General features: G+C 43.4%; 1 protein-coding gene across 5 annotated transcripts in view; it reads left to right on the top strand.

Moving 5' to 3' along the window:
• Positions 1–223: 223 nt before the first annotated feature.
• The window catches only part of NUP214 (nucleoporin 214), a 75,808-nt gene continuing 58,083 nt past the window's right edge, over positions 224–17,948 (top strand). For 2 of the 5 annotated variants that reach the window (XM_050926081.1, XM_050926080.1), the window contains exons 1-12: positions 225–369; positions 2,643–2,838; positions 4,177–4,328; positions 5,564–5,768; positions 6,631–6,701; positions 7,040–7,103; positions 8,287–8,390; positions 9,022–9,128; positions 9,646–9,712; positions 10,339–10,465; positions 15,316–15,477; positions 16,633–17,113. In XM_050926081.1, the coding sequence (XP_050782038.1) occupies positions 328–369; positions 2,643–2,838; positions 4,177–4,328; positions 5,564–5,768; positions 6,631–6,701; positions 7,040–7,103; positions 8,287–8,390; positions 9,022–9,128; positions 9,646–9,712; positions 10,339–10,465; positions 15,316–15,477; positions 16,633–17,113 (1,778 nt within the window). In that variant the 5' untranslated portion in view covers positions 225–327. Of the gene's footprint in view, positions 370–2,642; positions 2,839–4,176; positions 4,329–5,563; positions 5,769–6,630; positions 6,712–7,039; positions 7,104–8,286; positions 8,391–9,021; positions 9,129–9,645; positions 9,713–10,338; positions 10,466–15,315; positions 15,478–16,632; positions 17,114–17,948 lie in introns of those variants that run through there. The other 3 variants (XM_050926082.1, XM_050926083.1, XM_050926084.1) reach the window with 3 other exon arrangements.

Below are 17,948 nucleotides of genomic sequence, written 5' to 3'. Positions count from 1 at the left end.
CCTAGGAGCCCCAATAATGCAGCAAGCCCCCACTCTGCTAGGCACTGTACAAACCAACACTCAAAGAGCTGACGCGCCCCCTCTAGCCACGCCCCTTCCAGGTCAAAGCTCCCACCCCCAGCTTTAGGCCCCGCCCCTAATCTTAACCTCTGTCTACGCTTCTTTCTCCCGGCCCCAGAGTCGCTGCCATAGAGCGCTGCGGCTAGAGCGGCCCCTTAGGCCCGATGGCCGCCGGAAGCGGAAGTGTCTGTTCGTGTCCCTGCGCAGCCCGCGGGCGGGGAAGAGGAGCCGAGCGGCTGTCGCCGGGGCTGGGGCTGAGCCCGAGCCATGGGGGACGATATGGATGTGGTCCCCGAGCGGGAGATGAAGGTGCGGGGCTAGGGGCCCGGTGTGGAGCGTAGGGGCTGGGGGAGGAGTGGAGAGGACGCTGGGCTGGGGCCTGGTGGACCCTGGGGCGGGAGGGGGGAACCCCTGCGTTGGGTGGGGCGGGGGTGTATGAGGGAGGTCCGGGGGCAGGGAGCGGGGGTAGGAGGACGCCGGGGCCTGGTGGACCCTGGGGCGGGAGGGGGGAACCCCTGCGTTGGGGGGGGCGGGGGTGTATGAGGGAGGTCCGGGGGCAGGGAGCGGGGGTAGGAGGACGCCGGGGCCTGGTGGACCCTGGGACGGGAGGGGGGAACCCCTGCGTTGGGTAGGGCGGGGGTGTATGAGGGAGGTGTGGGGGCAGGGAGCGGGGGTAGCAGGACGCCGGGCTGGGGCCGGGGTCTGGTGGATCCTGGGACGGGAGGGGGGAACCCCTGCGTTGGGGGGGGCGGGGGTGTATGAGGGAGGTCTGGGGGCAGGGAGCGGGGGTAGGAGGACGCCAGGGGTGGGGTGGCGGTAGCCTGTCACTCAGCTCACAGCTGTCCCTTTTCCATCCTCTCTCTCGGGCCCCGTCATCCCCCTCTCCCCTAGATGGGTGGAGCCCTGTCCCCTGGAACTGGGACCCCGGGCTGCCGGCCCAAGGCGAGCTCCTTTCCAGGCAGGAGCTAAACCAGCTTTCCTCGTAGATCTTGGTAGCGAGGTTGGTTATTCAGGTGAAACGTTGTGTAGTGGTTGCTTCCTCAGTTTTCCACTCCTGGGGGTATTGAGTTAGATGCCTGTATCTGTATTTAGGCACTTTACTAAGTGCCTAAGGGAAGGGGATCCCTAAATAAGTGGCCTGGATTTTTTGAGAGGTGTGGGGTAGCCACAAGTGCCTTTTACATCAGCAGGTGCTAGAGAGACCATCTAGCAAGTATGAAAAAGTGGGATGGGAGTAATAGGCACCTATGTAAGACAAAGCCCTGAATAGTAGAGCTGTCCCTATAAAATCAGGACATCTGGTCATCCTGGTGAGTCGTCAGTACCCCATCTTCACCAATCAGGCAGTTTGTTTAGGAGCCTAATGTTAGGCACCACCATTACATTTTTAAACATTGGTTTGTTCCTGTTTTTGTGTCAACCTATTGACTTGAGGAGTGAGACTGTATAGTAGTAATGTTACCATTTAGTTCTCAATCCAGTCAATCAGCATTTATATGTAGCTTTAAAATGTTGTGGTTTATAATCACCCTTTTTCCTATTTTTCTGTTTCCTTTGATGCAAAACCCCTATGCAGACAATAGGGGGGAGTGATTATATGCAAACTACTGCCAAATACACAAAGTAAACATTCAGTGGGGAGATGGAAGATGGAGGGGGATTTTTTTCCTATTGTTTTGGGTATAGCTATCTTAAGTGTTACTACAGTAGCAAGTAAAAAATATATTCAGACACACATACCACTTTTAAGTTGACAGTGTCCCTTAACTGTCACTCTGATGACTGTACTAGCCGTGATGCACGGTTTGTTTTTTTTCCAAATGGAAAATGTTGTGCTACCTTCTAGGAATGTCTTCATGTTTTCCAAATCCTGCCAATTAGTGTCAAGTATATTAATGATTATCAAACTTTTGGAAAAAAAATACCTGTCAGGAATTAAAATAGTGACTTCCTAATTTATTTTGTGAACAGTGAAAAGAAGTGGTCCATTTTAGGACACTTTATAGACAAATACCTTTAAAAAGATGCTTGAAAATAACTTGGTGCTCAGGCTGTAAAGTAGAAAAAGTGAAGAAGAAAAGGTTTAGTATTTAGACCTCCCTGAGAGAGATTTGAATATCATGTTGAAAAGTTACGGCTTGTGGTGAAAGTGTTTCATGAGATTAATAACAGCCTTCCTATTCAGCATTATTTATCTTGTCAATATTAAATGTACTGTGTGAAGTCCTTGGCCCATCTGTTTATAGATAATTCATGGAACTATCCCTATCACTCTCTGTTTTATTTTAAAAAAATCTGGAAGTGATTGTAACAAATGATTTTTCCTTGGGTCAGTTTTAGGGTCAATATTTTTGTCATTGTGGTATGTAAACTATTCAAAATAATTTTCAGGAGCTCGTGGTTTGGCAACCATGTGGGAAGTAACAATTGAGAGGCTTTATGTGTAGTAGTGGGTAAGTGTAAAGTGCTTTTTAATAAGTTCAATTTCTCCAGGGTGTAAGTGAAACTCAGTTTCTGTCCTCTTGCCCCACCCCACATATCTACAACTAGAATTGCTTTTTAACTCTATTATTTTATAACAGGATTTTCAGTTCAGAGCATTGAAGAAGGTCCGAATATTTGATGCTCCTGAGGAACTCCCTAAAGAGCGTTCCAGTCTCCTTGCCATTTCGAACAAATACGGGCTAGTCTTTGCTGGTGGGGCAACTGGCCTGCAGATCTTTCACACTAAAGATCTTCTCATGCAGAATCAAGCAGGAGAAGATCGCAATAAAATTGGTAAGCTTGTTTTTATTACTGTACAGCGAAGAGAGCTGCATTTGGAAGGTCTATGACATAGTTGATTAGTCTACTCATGCCACGTTCCATTTGATACCGGCTTGGCTGTGGTGATCCATGAATTTGTGACTACCAGGCTTCATTATTTGAATGTTATGTCTAGGAATGAGACAACATATGCTGATGCATCTCCAGCTGATACAAGATGCAGCAGTTGTCTGCTTTGCAATATAAATTGTTGTGAACATGTTATCAGGATTCCATACTCTCTGCACAGGCTCTCCATTGGAAAAATTGAACAGGAATTTATTCTTGACATTCGAAGTCCTCCATGGGATTGGCTTTAGCTACTGGAGAGAGTGCTGTTTTTGTTCACAACCATGATAGCCTGCAGCTGTCACAGGAGATCAGGACAATAGTGAACCTGTGAACTCACTTAAGGAGGCTTGTGAGAGCAGGAGATTGTGGAACTCTCTCCAGTAAAAGAGACGAGTCATCACAAAACTACCGCTTTCAGACCTCCAGTGCAAAAGTAATTTCTTCAATTTAACGTTCTCTCAGTAACTTCTTCATAAATTACCGAACTCACCCTCTTGCTCATGTAAACAAACACCTATAAATTCATCAGACTGTTTTTCCTTAGAGGCTAGGAAGAAAGAGAGGTGGTTGTTAGTATCTGAGTGTCTCCTGAGTAATTAAAAATACAGTTGTGATGTGTGCCATATAAGAACTTTCTTTCACCTGAGAAGCATTGCCAGACTTGTACCTCTGACAGTTGATATTCACAGGAATTCAGGGATTGCCTGGCTATATCAGATCAAATCATCCATCTAATCCAGTATCCTGTAAGGAAAATAGTCTTCATCTCACTTCTGTGATTCTGATGCTGGATCTTAACCTCAGAAGTAATGAGACTTGCTGAGATATTATCCATCAAATTTTAAAAAATTGTCATGAGTTCTATTTGATCTATGCTATATGACCCTTCCAGTAATTTGTGTATTAAAATTTACAACCAACTAGATGCAAGTCTCAGCCTCTTCAGTTTTAGGGCAATCCACATGCCAGGATCCAGAACAAGGAAATTCCTCAAAAACCTGTAATTAGAACTGTCCTCCTTCAAGATAGTTAAGCATCCAAAAGATTATTCAGGCTTGACTTATGGAAAGTGGAGTACATGTCTCTACGCCTCCTTTAGAACTAGTCTGCAGTGTTTAGGTTACCAGGTGGCATCTGTATTTACTTAATAATTCTCCTTAAAATGACCACTTACTGTTCACTGTTTTCTAAGAGTGACCACTCCATACTTTCCCTCTTCCATTTCCTTTTGTTTTTAAGTTGAAAATGTTCAAAGTATATTGGTTCCTATGAAGTTTCCTGTGCATCACCTGGCTCTGAGCTGTGATAACCTCACACTGTCTGTCTGCATGACATCCAGTGAGTTTGGTTCCTTCATTGGCTTTTTTGATGTCCGCACGTTCTCAAATCAGGTAAGGTACTTGCAAACAGACGTACAAATTTCACCTTGAAAGGAAGCATTTGATGATGGAAAGGGGATATCTCAAAATGCTTTCCTGAGTGTCCACAGTAGAGTATGCTTTGTACACAAAGAACTGTGAGGTTTATTCAATAACTTTTCAATTAAAATCTGCCTTAGTTTCCCTACCTATAAAATGAGGTTATTTTCCTACCTCACGAGGCTGTTGTGAGGATCTCACAACTGATGTTCAAACCGCCTTGTGAAGAAGAAAAGTGCCAAATATTAATACTGCCGCCTCTGACTTGGAATGTGGTAATTCAAGCTCCTGCTTGTATGCTGGCCCTGTCAGCTATGCTAAGCAGTATTTGTAATTGTCCGTCTCTGCTATTGCACTCTCTGGTATTGCGTAGCTGTAACGTGTCCCTGAATAAGGCACATGTTGAAAGAAAAGATGAAAACATTATCCAGAAAATATTCTACTACAGTAGTGTAAGAAAATGACTTATGTGGAACAATTGAACAAGGCCAAAATAACAGTTTGTATAGTTTACTGCTTGCTTTGCATCAAGTATCATGGGCTTGCATGTTAGCATGCTGAAGACTGAACTTTAGTATTGACTGTGAGCCCTCAGTACAGGGAGCAGTATTTCCAAGGCTGCTCTACTGGCTTTTAAAAGGGCATTATCAGGTTGTTTAGGTCCAAATATAGATTTAAAAACAAACAAAAAAACCCTCTCTACTATTAGATGCTAGAAACAGTGACAGTATTTGATCTTGTGCAGCACTGAACATAAATATTAATCCCTTTTAGTGACATTTTTTAATATTCTGGCATAAACAATGTGCTTGTACGTTTACGCATTCCCCTCAGTGTTTGCAACCCAGCCACTGCAGCACTGTAGAATAGGAAAGGGAAACTGACAAGAAACCAATAATGAAACTAATCCCCCCTCCCCCCCCCCAGTGGTGGAAAAAATAAACTAGATTTTTAAAATTTTTAATCATCTGGAGAAATTAACATGACACAAGGAAAGAATTTTTGAATAACTACGTAACTTTTAACCTAAACATGTCACTTTAACTTGCATTAAGTCTTGGTTTGTGTGCTGCAGCAGTCAGTGTTTTTTCCTACATCGCAATAGTTACAGTACAGCAGGGCCAAATAGTTATGGATTGTGAGTTTGGGAGAACTTATTTGCACACTGAATTTATGGGCTAAGAAATTCATTTATTTTCTCTTAAAAGGCCAAACAGCAGAAACGTCCGTTTGCTTATCATAAACTGGCCAAAGACTCAGGCAGCATGGCAATGGTCTGTGATCTGAAGTGGAACCCTGCTAGCCCCTCCATGGTCGCTGTCTGTCTGTCCGATGGTAGTATCTCTGTCCTGCAGGTCACAGAGTCTGTAAAAGTGTGTGCCACTCTTCCCTCCTCGGTGGCTGTTACATCAGGTGGGTGACACAACTCCGGCTTAGTAATAATTCGTAAAGATGGAAGATGCCGTAAAGTGTGTGGGAGTGTAGCTGTCACTAGACAGAGAGGCATATTTGCCATTACAGCAATTTTAAAATTTTCTCCTGGGGAGCAAATGGAGTTAAACTTAATAGAACTTAATTATATTCCAGTAGAGGTTTTCTAAAAAAAAATTTCATGACCTTCTTGAGCAGCCCACTTTGAGAATTAGAGCTAAATGTTTCTGACAAAAGGTTACATTGTATCAGGCCTTCAGTATCGCTTGAAGGAAAGGTACAGTATTGCAGGTTAAATAGAATTGTTTCCCTGCATTTTTCAATTACATCAGTGCTTGAGGAACTTTGTCTTCTGTGATGTGGAGTGCAAGCAAGCAGAATTGGTGTTTTGCAAGCATTCTCCAGACTTCTAGCGCAGATGAGGCCTGGCTCAAACACACATTGCACTGGTTTTACAAAAGGTGTGATTTATTTTTTTTAAACTGATTTAGTTAAATGGGTGCCACTTTGTGGCTTGTCTTAAATCACAGGATTTTCGCTGGTTTAAGCCAATGCAAGTTTGTGTATAGCCAGACTCCAAGGCAGATGTGCAGAAAGTTAAGCATTGCTGAAATTTTAATTAATCTGAGCCATGAAGCCTCTATGGACTCATCTTTCTGCATTGCCATATGGTAATGAAAGTCCATGGAATCCACGAGGGAGGACAGCTTCAGTAGGATTGGCTGTTTGGCTCAGGTTTGAGTGGTATTTAGTTCACTGATGCTGTCACTGGGAAATACCGTAAGTGTTTAATTCTTCCACTGCCATTCTATTTTGTGCTGATAAAACCCTCTTGTTTACTTAGTGTGCTGGAGCCCCAAAGGAAAGCAACTGGCTGTAGGGAAGCAAAATGGCACTGTGGTCCAGTATCTGCCTGTAAGTGTTTGTTTGCAGTAATTCATTGTTTCGTTTCACTGACTTCTAATTAGGCTTAATTTTGCCTTTCATCAGCATGTGGCTATTGAAATTGAGAGCAAAGTACAGTGCCTTTGATGTGAAACTTTCCAAGAACATCAAAAACATTAAGCATCTCAATCTGCCTTTGAGAGAGGTATTGGGACTTCTGCTGCTGAAATGCAAGGGTCTCCGAGGAGGAATGCGGTAGCTGTTAAAAAGGACCTGTAGCACCCTAAAAACAATTCTTTAGGATCTGCTAAACTCCTGATGGGAGTTGTTGGTGTTCTTATTTCTGAAAGAGGAATTTTTTCTTTCAGAACCTACAGGAGAAAAAAGTAATTCCCTGTCCTCCATTTTATGACTCAGATAATCCTGTTAAAGGTACAGCATTCCTTTTTTATCTTTTCGTCCATTGAGGTCTCTTTATGTTGATTCTTGTTGGTGCTAAGGTACTTAAGGATGTGCCAGTGTTTCTGCCAGAGACACCTCTTTTGGGAGGAGGGGTTAATTTGGTAATTTTTGGCCTGGAGGCAGTTTTTATTAATATACAAGGTCTTGTTTTAGTTGGACATTCATATGTAGAAATAAGGCATGAACTTTTTTAACAGTGAGGATAATTAACCATTGGAACAACTCAGAAAAGGTTGTGGTGGATTTGCCATCACTGAAAATTTTTAAGTCAAGATTGACTCTTTTTCTAAAAGAGATGCTCTGGGTCAAACAGGAATTAATTCAGGGAAGTCCCATGATCTGGTTTATACAGGAGGTCAGACTAGCTAATCACAATGATGCCTTCTGGTATCATTCTATGAATATTCAAACATTTTAAAAAACTGTTTAATGTTTTAAATGAATACAAGCTGCTTTTTTATGCACATGCAAAATTAAAATATTAAGATAAATTTGAATGATATGCCTTAGTGGTGTGGGGAGATGGGGGGGAGCATCTCCTGTGAATATCTTGGGTTTCTAAGATGTGCATTATGTCAGTGTACGATGACGACTTTTAAGATAGACTATACTTTCTAAAGGCTGCAATTACATTTTGCCATGGAGACTTCCAGACACTTCATGAGAGAATTGACCTTTTTTTAATAATTTTCATTTATTTCATAATAAAATTCAAACCACCACTACAAAATTACATTCAGAACTTTCTAATACTGATGCAAATGCAGAAAATTTAGAGTTAAGGCTTCAACTCCATCGTTGGAGATGTTCAGTGTGCGAAGACAGTGGTATGTCCTTGCTCACAGTGGACCAAGGCACAGTAAGCTGGCCCAGGTACATGCTTCAGCTTTGTTTTTGAATTTCATCGCATCAAGTTGGTCTCCTAATGTCACTCAAACACTTGATATATGTTGTCTGCTAGATGATATGTAGTTGGCTAGGTAATGCATTAGAAGTTGTCTTCATGCTACTGGAGAGGTGTAAACCATCCCTATAAGATTTACAATATCACAGTAGCATTCGAGTTTGATTTTAGTTGCACATAGTACACAACATCCAAGGAAGTGCTCCTTTTAAGATGTCTCTGGGTGATGATCATTCATTTTCCTTCCAGTCCTGGATGTGCTTTGGGTTGGCACCTATGTCTTCACTATAGTTTACGCAGCTGCTGATGGGACCTTGGAAACATCCCCAGAGGTGGTGATGGCTGTATTACCTGTAAGTGCTAGGGAGTCTCAACTTTATTTTTCTCATTTTAAAAATTTTATGCTAATGAATGTGACGGTAACACTGTTTGTTCTTCTGACCTGCTTATTAGTATAGTATGTTCTTTTTATTGTTCTCATTAGCATCAAACAGAGGTTCTAGTATCAAACTCAATTCTGAAGTTTAATGGCAAAAAATTGAAGTAGGGTCCAATTGGGAATAAATCAGTATCCCATTTTCTATTGAGGTTAGACTATGGCAGACCTTTTGAGGTCTCCAAGTTAACAGGAGTTAAGTCCTGGCTATCAGGTGCTCTGAAAGGTAACCTCGATGGTTTATCACATATATGTGGGCTAGCCAGAGACTGCTTTTTTTGTTGTTCTTGTAACCTGCTGCTGCACGCGATACCAAATTGTATCCTTCCAGGACTGTTTGTGTATAGTGGTGCACATGTGCACTCCTGATTGCTCCTGCGCACTTTACACAGTTGGGCCAGATTAACTTTGTAATGATCTGAGCATATTTCTAAGAAATGTAATGTAATTATATTGTCTAGATATGCCCATTTGTATGAGAAGCTGACTTAACTTGCTTTGATGGAAGCTAAATCGATTGTCAATTTCTGTTCCTCCGGTCTCTGCAGAGAAAGGAAGAGAAACGGCCGGAGAAGTTTATGAATTTCATGGAGCCTTGCTATGGTAGCTGCACCGAGCGACAGCATCATTACTTTCTCAACTATGTTGAAGAGTGGTGAGTGTAGAGACCTATGACTAAGTCTACAGATCTTTATACGTATACATAACAAACTATCCATTTCTCTGTTTTTGGGTGGTAAAATAAATGCACAAAGGTTTTTAAAGTCCATGTGCTTTCCACTAAGAATGAAACTTACGCTTTAAGTGGTGCATGGCTTTTAGATTTTTCTGTTCACAGGTCTGTGTGAAGATGTTATGCCTTGTTTGTTAAACTATTTATTTCTGTTCCATCACAAATTGCTTAGAGTAATGATGGTGCATGAGTATCTTATGTCATCAGCTCTGACAAAGGAACTGATGCCCTGACTGCTAATGACACCTGTTTAGAATGGTGAAGAGTTCACTGTATTTCTCCCCTGTCTTTTACCACTTGAACATAATAAATCATTATCATCCTTGATTCATAAAGCATGCTATAAGTATTTGGGATGCCTTTCACAATAGTATGGGCTGAGGAGCTCCGTGTTGTCGTCATATTTGGACTTAACACTGTTTTGTTTCTGTACTTGAAGGGCTCTAGTCCTGGCAGCTTCAGCAGCTTCTACAGAAGTCAGCATTCTCTCTAGACAAGCGGACCAGGTAACCTTCCTTTCTGCTGCACTTGACCAAATGTATCTTTTCCAGGAAAGCTATTTGGATATCAAGAACTGAGGGCTAGAGAATGCTTAGCTCAGAGTTTACCCATTTGATATACATAGAATCTTAAGATGAAAGGAAATTTTTATTACATCCTTGCCTTGCTTATGAGCCAGAAGTTTTAGTAACCAGAAAGTAGACAACTGAACTGAAGCATAGCAGGTAATGAGCAAAGTGCTAAAGGACTGTGTTGCATCAGTGGCTTGGTGCCAGTTTAACATCCTGAATCACTTTTCACCATGGTGACTTTAGTCTTGCTGAGCTCATTAGTTTAACTTGAATCTTAAAGTGAACTCATCCCAGAAATGCAAGTACCACATGTAAAAGTCACCCAGGAATTTGTGAAGGTTTTTGTTATTTGTAGGATTTTTTTTTTTAACGTGGAAAATGTTGACAGATATAGCCCGTCTTGTTGCTATCTATTCTTTCTAAATCTTTGGCTAACATTCCAAAGCCAGGCTATTCACAACTCATGTGCAAGGTATTTGTGCTTTCCTGCAGCTTGTTCCCAGTGTGAGTAGGAGTGGTGAAAATCACAGAACAGTAGCAAAAATATTTTTTCTTTCCAGAACAACTGGGAATCGTGGGTTCTAGAAGATTCCAGCAGAGCAGAACTTCCTGTGACAGATAAGAATGATGACACCTTACCCGTAGGTGTTGCCATAGATTACACCAGTAACATGCCAATACTTATCAGTAAGTCTTATCTGCTTTGTTTTTGTTGTTAATAGCAACTCAGATATCTTTTGGGCAGTGGCAGGGTGGTAAGAACGGCCATACTGAGTCAGACCAAAGGTCCATCTTAGCCCAGTATCCTGTCTTCTGACAGTGGTCAATGCCAGATGCCCCAGAGGGAATGAAAAGAACGAGTAATCATCGAATGATCTATCCCTTGTCTCCCATTCCCAGCTTCTGGCAGACAGAGGCTAGTGACATCATCCCTCCCCATCCTGGCTAATAGCCATTGAAGGATCTTCCTCCATGAACTTACCTAGCTCTCTTTTTGAACCCTGTTATAGTTTTGTCCTTCACAACATCCTCTGGCAAGGAGTTCCACAGATTGACTGTGTGTTATGTTAAAAAAAAATTTCCTTTTGTTTGTTTTAAATCTGCTGCCTATTAATTTCATTTGGTGACCCCCTAGTTCTTGTGTTATGGGGAGTAAATAACACTTCCTTATTTACTTTCTCCACACCAGTCATGATTTTATAGACCTCTATCATATCCCCCCCCTTAGTCATCTCTCTTCCAAGCTGAAAAGTCCCAGTCTTATTTCTCTCTCCTCATGTGACAGCCATTCCATAGCCCTAATAATTTTTGTTGTCCTTTTCCAATTCATCTTTTTTGAAATGGGGTGACTACATCTGTATGCAGTATTCAAGATATGGGTGTACCGTGGATTTATATAGAGGCAATATGATATTTTCTGTCTTATTGTCTATCCCTTTCTTAATGTTTCCCAACATTCTGTTTGCTTTTTTGACTGCTGCTGCACATTGAGTGGATGTTTTCAGAGAACTGTCCACAATGACTCCAAGATCTCTCTTGAGTGGTAACAGCTAATTTAGGCCCCATCATTGTATATGTATAGTTCGGATTATGTTTTCCAATGTGTTACACTTTGCATTTATCAGTGTCCTGAGAGGTTACATCTTAACATAGGCTCTGGTACAGTTCAGCATCTAGTTGTCTAATTAGAGAAGCTCTTAGTAACCTGGGACTTGGCAGTAGTCAATATATAACTTATGTGCCTTGTTTTCCATCACTTACTCAGTCGATGGAATTGAGATGATATTTGGCTTGAACCTACCTGTAGCATTTCACTCCAGTACTTGCCTGTTAAAGTGCTGGGCATGCTCTTGTAGAAGAAGTTGTTCCTGCAGGGCTATTTTCTTTTATATACTATTTGCATTGATCCAAAGGAAAAGCAGGCTAATTCCATAACCAGGAAAATGCATGGTTCGTAAAGGCCTAGGGATCAGCTCTGCATTAAAGCAAAAGGCCTGACCTGGCTTTGTACCCTACTATGCTCTACAATCAGCCAGTTACAGTTTTGCTGTAGCTTCTGCTCTGCCTCAAGGCTCCTCAGCTTCTGTCTCTGACAAGGTGCTTTGAAGATATAACGACACTACTCAGAGGGATTTGAAAACTCTCTCTCCAAGCACAGTGTGAGACTGAAATGGAGGTGCCTTTGGGCACAGCAGAAGGCAGGGACAAGGTGCATGTAGGGAGCATAGCAGCATGCCAGTTAACTGAGAACAGCAGTAGCCTTTATTGTAGCAACAGGCTATGGTACGCAATTTGTGTTTAATGCAGAATTGGATTTGAAGCATTTTGTGTGTTAATCCAGACACTTTTTTTTATTGGATTAAGGAATCTACTGGAGCAGCTTCTTTAGATTCATGTCTCTTGTCTTGGGATTCAGCTGATCTCTTCAGAGAAATCCATAGCTACATATTCCATACCGTCCCCACTTAGCCCAATCAGCTCCTTTTTGGCTGCATTTAGGCTTGCTTAATCCACTCTGACACTTCCCGGGAATCATCCCTAGGGAGGTGCAGGGTTCGGGACGAATCAGCCTGTATGTGCCCCCCATGGGGCAGGGAGCATGCTGAGCCTCCCTTGGGGGGAAGGATGGGGCTGCGGGTGGGTTGCTGGGGGCGATGGGGCTCCAGCTGCTCCGCGGAGCGTGGGCCATGGAGGGTTACCTGAAGCAAAGCCCACCCACTGGTGATAGAGGGTGCCTGTCCGCTGGCTGCCAATGCTGCCTCCTGGGCTAGGACCCCACACTCCCAGGAGGCCTCTGCATTTGAATAATGGGGAGCTGGGGTGGTTGCACGGGGCGGGTGAGCTGCGTGCACAGCACCCTCCTGCCAGCGCTGCCTGAGGCCCAGCAGGGGCCCAGGAGTCCAGGGAGAAGGTGGGGGCTGCACAATTTTTGCACAGGTGTCACGGGGGAGCCCAGCTGTCTGCATGGCAGCCAGAAACCCCTGATTTGGGTCTGCCAAGTCTCTCCCTCCTCGTCCCCCGCCCCCCTAGCTATGCCAAATGATGTGAGCCACTGGGTGGGAGGCGAGGCCAGACACACTAGCTGCCTCCTGCTCGCTAGCTGCCTCTGCCTGATCTGCTCACAGCAGACAGCTGCTGTCCTCACCCCATCAGACACTGTGATGTCGAAGCGTGGGGCCCCTTGAAGCACGGGGCCCAAAGCGGTTGCCGTGATTCGCCCTATCCAAGGGACGGCTCAAAGTTGAGGAGAACCCAGGAGAACCCAGAGTTGAGAGGCACCTCACTACCACCTTCCTATAGCATGAGGAAGCCTTGTCAGGGGCTGCTGGGGGTCAGCTCCCCAATTTCATCAGCTGCAGACAATACAAGCGCTTCCCTCTAGGCATACAGGCTAGCAATGGGCATGCTCCAACCACCGAGCCCTCCAAGTGTCTCCTTGGAGTATCCAGTCCCGATTCACTAGATATTCACAAATTTGCTGCTTCCAAAGAAACAGTGCACTCCAGCTTAAGTTTTACCTTGGATCACTGCTCCAGTTAACACTTAGATGTGTTTCTGCTGAAATCAAGTATAAGTTTATTTAACAACGTATAGAGATTCAAAAGCTAGCAAGTAGAACTATTGGAAGCAAATGATTTTATATATAAAATAAATCACAGTACACATTCTAGAGCAGTGGTCCCCAACCTTTTCTGGCACCTGCCAGACGAAGGGCCATTGTGGTGGTGGAGCATCTGCTGAAATGCTGCTGAATTTCAGCGGCCTTTTGGCAGCGACACCTCTCGATGATGCCACTTGTCGGCGGCAAGCGGTGTCATCGAGGGGTGTCCCGTCGAATTTCAGCGGCATTTTGGCGGGCATTTCGGCAGGTGCTCTCCCGGGGGCCAGGACACGGGCACATTAAGATGCTACCGCGTTGGGGACCACTGTTCTAGAGCATAGACTTAATAACAAGATATACTTTCATGTCTAGTAAAGTATTGCTCACCAGTGCTTTTACAGCCAGACTGGCAGTGACCCCTTTTTCATGAGACACAACAGGCTGTCAGTTTTCCTCCTCTGAAAGAGCCTGTGTGTTTCTTTGTATTCTCTGATATTACAGACTAATTTTTTGATCTTAGTCATAAGTAGGACACCCCCCTGCTAATTTTGTTTTCCTGTAGATTTTCTTTCTTGTAGATTTTTGCAGTCTTTCAACTGATATCTGGTTCAGTATGCAAATAGGCATTCATTGTGAGGGTGCAACACAATACTCATGGTCAGGCAGAGAGATAAGGAATTGTTACCTCCTGTCTGAAAGGAACACGTCCAAGGCATGTCACCTCCTGGTGAACCTGCCTTAACTCCTGTTAAGAACATAATTTTTACTACAGATGCATAATTCCTTAAATATTATCCATTGATACGGTTTGCAGTGATTATGAAGACCAATTGTTTCTGGGTTTTTGGTTGAGATCTCATATGCTGCTCTTTCAGGAATTATTCTGCATATATCTGACCCAGGACATCCCTGTAAAAACCTGTGCAACCCCTGTGCCATCTGCCAGTTAAAACCAAGGAATCCCCCCGTGCCACATACCCTCAGAGTAGTTTGTTTGTGGGTTTTTTGTTTTTTGTTTTTTTTTTTAATGAAACCTTAGTCTGTAGTGGACATGGTTTCCATGGGGAAGTGACCTTCCCCAGCAGGGTCTCAATGAGGTGTTAATAGGAGAAAGAATAGGGTCTTGGGAAGTCAGAGGAATGTACAGCCATAAACCAGACAAAAAACCATCATAGAGGTTTCTGTGTCCTAGATATGAGTGTTTAATATCAATAGGGAGCATAAAGAAAACTGTTACAGGAAATTTTTAAGATCTGACAAGCAGTTTGGGGCCCAGATTTTAACCTTACTGAAAACATTTAAATCAGAGCAGACTCTAAAAACAAATCTGTAGTTTCAAGAAGCTCAGATATTTCATGTCTGAGGCATAGACCACTAAGCTGTCCCCTCCAGAGGGGTGTGTATTTAATGTTGGCATTATTTTTAATATGTTGCATGGCATTTTAGTTGTACATTTTTGCAAAGATGAAAGAAGACATGTTCCTAGCTCAGGAGAACTGAGAAGTGAGAGGGAGTTTTATGGGTTGTAGGGAGGAGAGAACAGGCTCTTGGGGAGTGAAGACAAGAGGACTGTTCCAAACATAAGGGGCTGCATAATAGAAGGCATGATGCAAGAATTACTGGGTAAATGTTATGCTCTATGTTAAGCAGCAAGTCACACTTGATAATCATGGTGGTCCCTTCTGGCCTTAAAATCTATTGGTTTAGAAAACCGTGAAGTCAAGAATGAGAGACTAATGGAGGAGTGAAGTAGAGGGATTGGGTCAATTGTAGGGGAAGATGAGAACAGAGATATTCTTGCCTACAAGGCTGTGCATAAGTCACTTTGATGTGAGATGGTAAGGAAGTCAAATATGAGGGATTTGGGGTGATGTTGGTGGCAATGAAGGCAGGTGACTTTGACAGTGTCATTAGCATGCTGTGTGGTCTTTTGCAGGTGATGAGAAGACCCTCCCTCCAGCTCCAGTTCTAATATTGCTCTCTACAGATGGAGTGCTATGTCCATTTTACATGATCAATCAAAACCCAGGTGTCAAATCGCTCATAGTGACCCCAGAGCCACTGTCAATAGAAGGGGAGAGAGCACCAAAATCAGCAGGTGGGTGCTCCCATGTGTGGGGAAGAGGCCTTTGCTTTAATTTGTGTCACTTTGAAGTACTTAGCTGTTAAGCTTGCTATCCAAGTAGTTGGAGGGTGACCACTAGGAGGCTTTTGTGGAATAAAACAAGCCTGTGCCCCAGCATGTAGAGCGAAGGAAGCAGCTCGTGATGGTTTCCAGGTGCAAGGTTCCATTCCACCAGCTATGTGAATGTGCATAGCACTCACTAGTCCTGGTGAAGGACTAAAAGCATTTCTCAAAGTGTACATTTATACCCAGTCACTTTTGGGGTACAGGGCTAAAACTATATGGCAAACCAACTGCTGTAACCTGTATCTTTCAAGAAGGCATCTTGGGCACTCTCGTTTTGGTGTTGGGTATCATTTGTGTTGCAGTAGCACCTAGGACCTCCTCAGTCATGGGTCCTGTTGTGCTAGATGCTGTACTAATACAGAACAAAATGAGTGCCTGTCCTAAAGAACTTTTGTGTTCTTCCCATATGTTGTTTCTGCATGGGGCCATGACGTGCGTTAGATGCTTTGTTTGTGATCATGAAGTCTCGGATCAACTGCAACGATAGCATTGGAAAACGGATGGGAAGTAAATAGTCTTAATAGACACATTGAGCCTATTACAGTATGTGTAAAATGTAGATTAGGGGGCTCCTTGTGCCAGCCTGGGCAGATTAATTCATTCTCTGTTTCACTTCCCTGTATACATGGAGTGATGTTTCAGTGCAAAGCTACCCGTTTCTTCTTTAAATCTAAACATTTTCTTTTACCACTTGGAACAGAACACTTAGCTTGGCATTGTGCCTCTCATTGCATCCACAGTAGACTTGTGCATTGGCAGGCTGGTTTATTTGGGATGAAACAAACCACGTCAAAACTAATGGATGAATGGTGAAGCCTTTTCCCTGGAAATTCCAGACTAAATTAATTCAAAATGGCTTGGGGAAATGACAGTATCGAGCAGTCCTGCGCTTTGTCCATTCAATATCTCAGCGGTTTGACTTGAAGACTGAAACACCTTCATCCTCCCTGTCATTTTGTGGTGATGTCAGTCTCAGTAGCGTGATTGACTTTTACTGTCCACTTGCAATACTTCCTTCCTTTAATGATAGAATATTAACTTGGTCCAATTGTTTTTCTCCAGGAAGTACTGCCACAACCCCGACCACCCCTACTGCTCCTTCAAAGTTTGAAACTGCACCAGTTGTCACTCCTGCCACAGCTTCACCTCTTGCTCCTGCATCTTCAGCCTCTGGTCTGCTTTCTGCTGGTGGTGGAGCAGCCACTTTTTCCTTTACATCTTCAGCTGTAAAGACGTCCGGCTCTATGTCTGGAGACCCCCCACCATATCCCTTTGCATCAGATGTTTCCAAGCAAGCTCTGGGCTCCAGTCTAACTGGAGCAGCTGCATTCTCTTTCTCTTCTGTTTCTTCCAAAGCTTCAGTGACTCCTTCCCTCACTGCAGGCCCCATGGCAGCTACAGCCAACTCCTTCTCTTTTGGATCTACAAATTTTAAACCAGCTACAGACAGTGCACCTGTGCCACCACTGTCTACCACACCGGCCGGACTGAAACCATGTTTCACCCCTACAGCATCTACTGTCAAAGTAAACCTAAGCGAGAAGTAAGTACAAGCTGAAGGCTTATGTAAAGAGTGGGCAGTGGTTAAACCAGTTTGGGAACGTGTAGCATATGGTGATAGTTACTAAGATCAAACAGCTATTTCCAGTTTGTGTTTTTTTTCTAAGGGGGTCTTCTATGCTCCAGATGGAGTTCTGAGGCACACCTTCACTACCCAAGGCTTTGTCATAGGTAGAGGTTGGAATGGTGAAGTTGTCATAGGTTGTATTTATAAAGCAGCAAAACTATCAAGCTGGTGCTGTGCAATATACCTAGTGCTTTTATCTTAATCTTGTTTCTTGGCTTTTGTTAATACTGGTGAAAGGTACCAATTTAACACCATTGCCATTTGAAATTCGCTGTGTCGAGAGCAGGTACTGCATGGTGGTAGCAGTGCAGGCCTCCTCCGCTGTTCACTAGTGTGCCTCACCCCTGACCTAGGGGTGAGAGAGTAATTGTTTTCAAGGGCCCTATCATTCTTTTCTCTCTACTGAACCTATCAGTGAGAGGCAACAGTGGTTTTTTTATGCTGACATTACTCATTGAGAACTGGGCCTGAGACTTCCCAACTCTCTTCACATGCAATTGGAGGGTAACTGCTTCTGATCGGTATCCATATGAATTGGATTTGAGTCACCGGTGCAAAAAGTTATTGTGGCTCCAAAGCCTTCTGTCTGTCCTCACAGATATTTAATTCGCTTAACTCACTCTATTGTAAAGGGAAGAGACTAGAACACCAAGGGAAATGTTAATTGGAGCAGAGGTTTAATGAGATCAGTTCTTTATATTTGTATAAGGAAATTTCTAATGGTTCTAAGAATTATTTTTAAATTAGAAAA

This window comes from Gopherus flavomarginatus, chromosome 17 (assembly GCF_025201925.1).
Source record: "Gopherus flavomarginatus isolate rGopFla2 chromosome 17, rGopFla2.mat.asm, whole genome shotgun sequence".
In the NCBI taxonomy this organism is placed as follows: Eukaryota; Metazoa; Chordata; order Testudines; family Testudinidae; genus Gopherus; species Gopherus flavomarginatus.
Note: the sequence above shows the minus strand (reverse complement) of the source record. Positions and strands in the feature narration are given on the sequence as shown.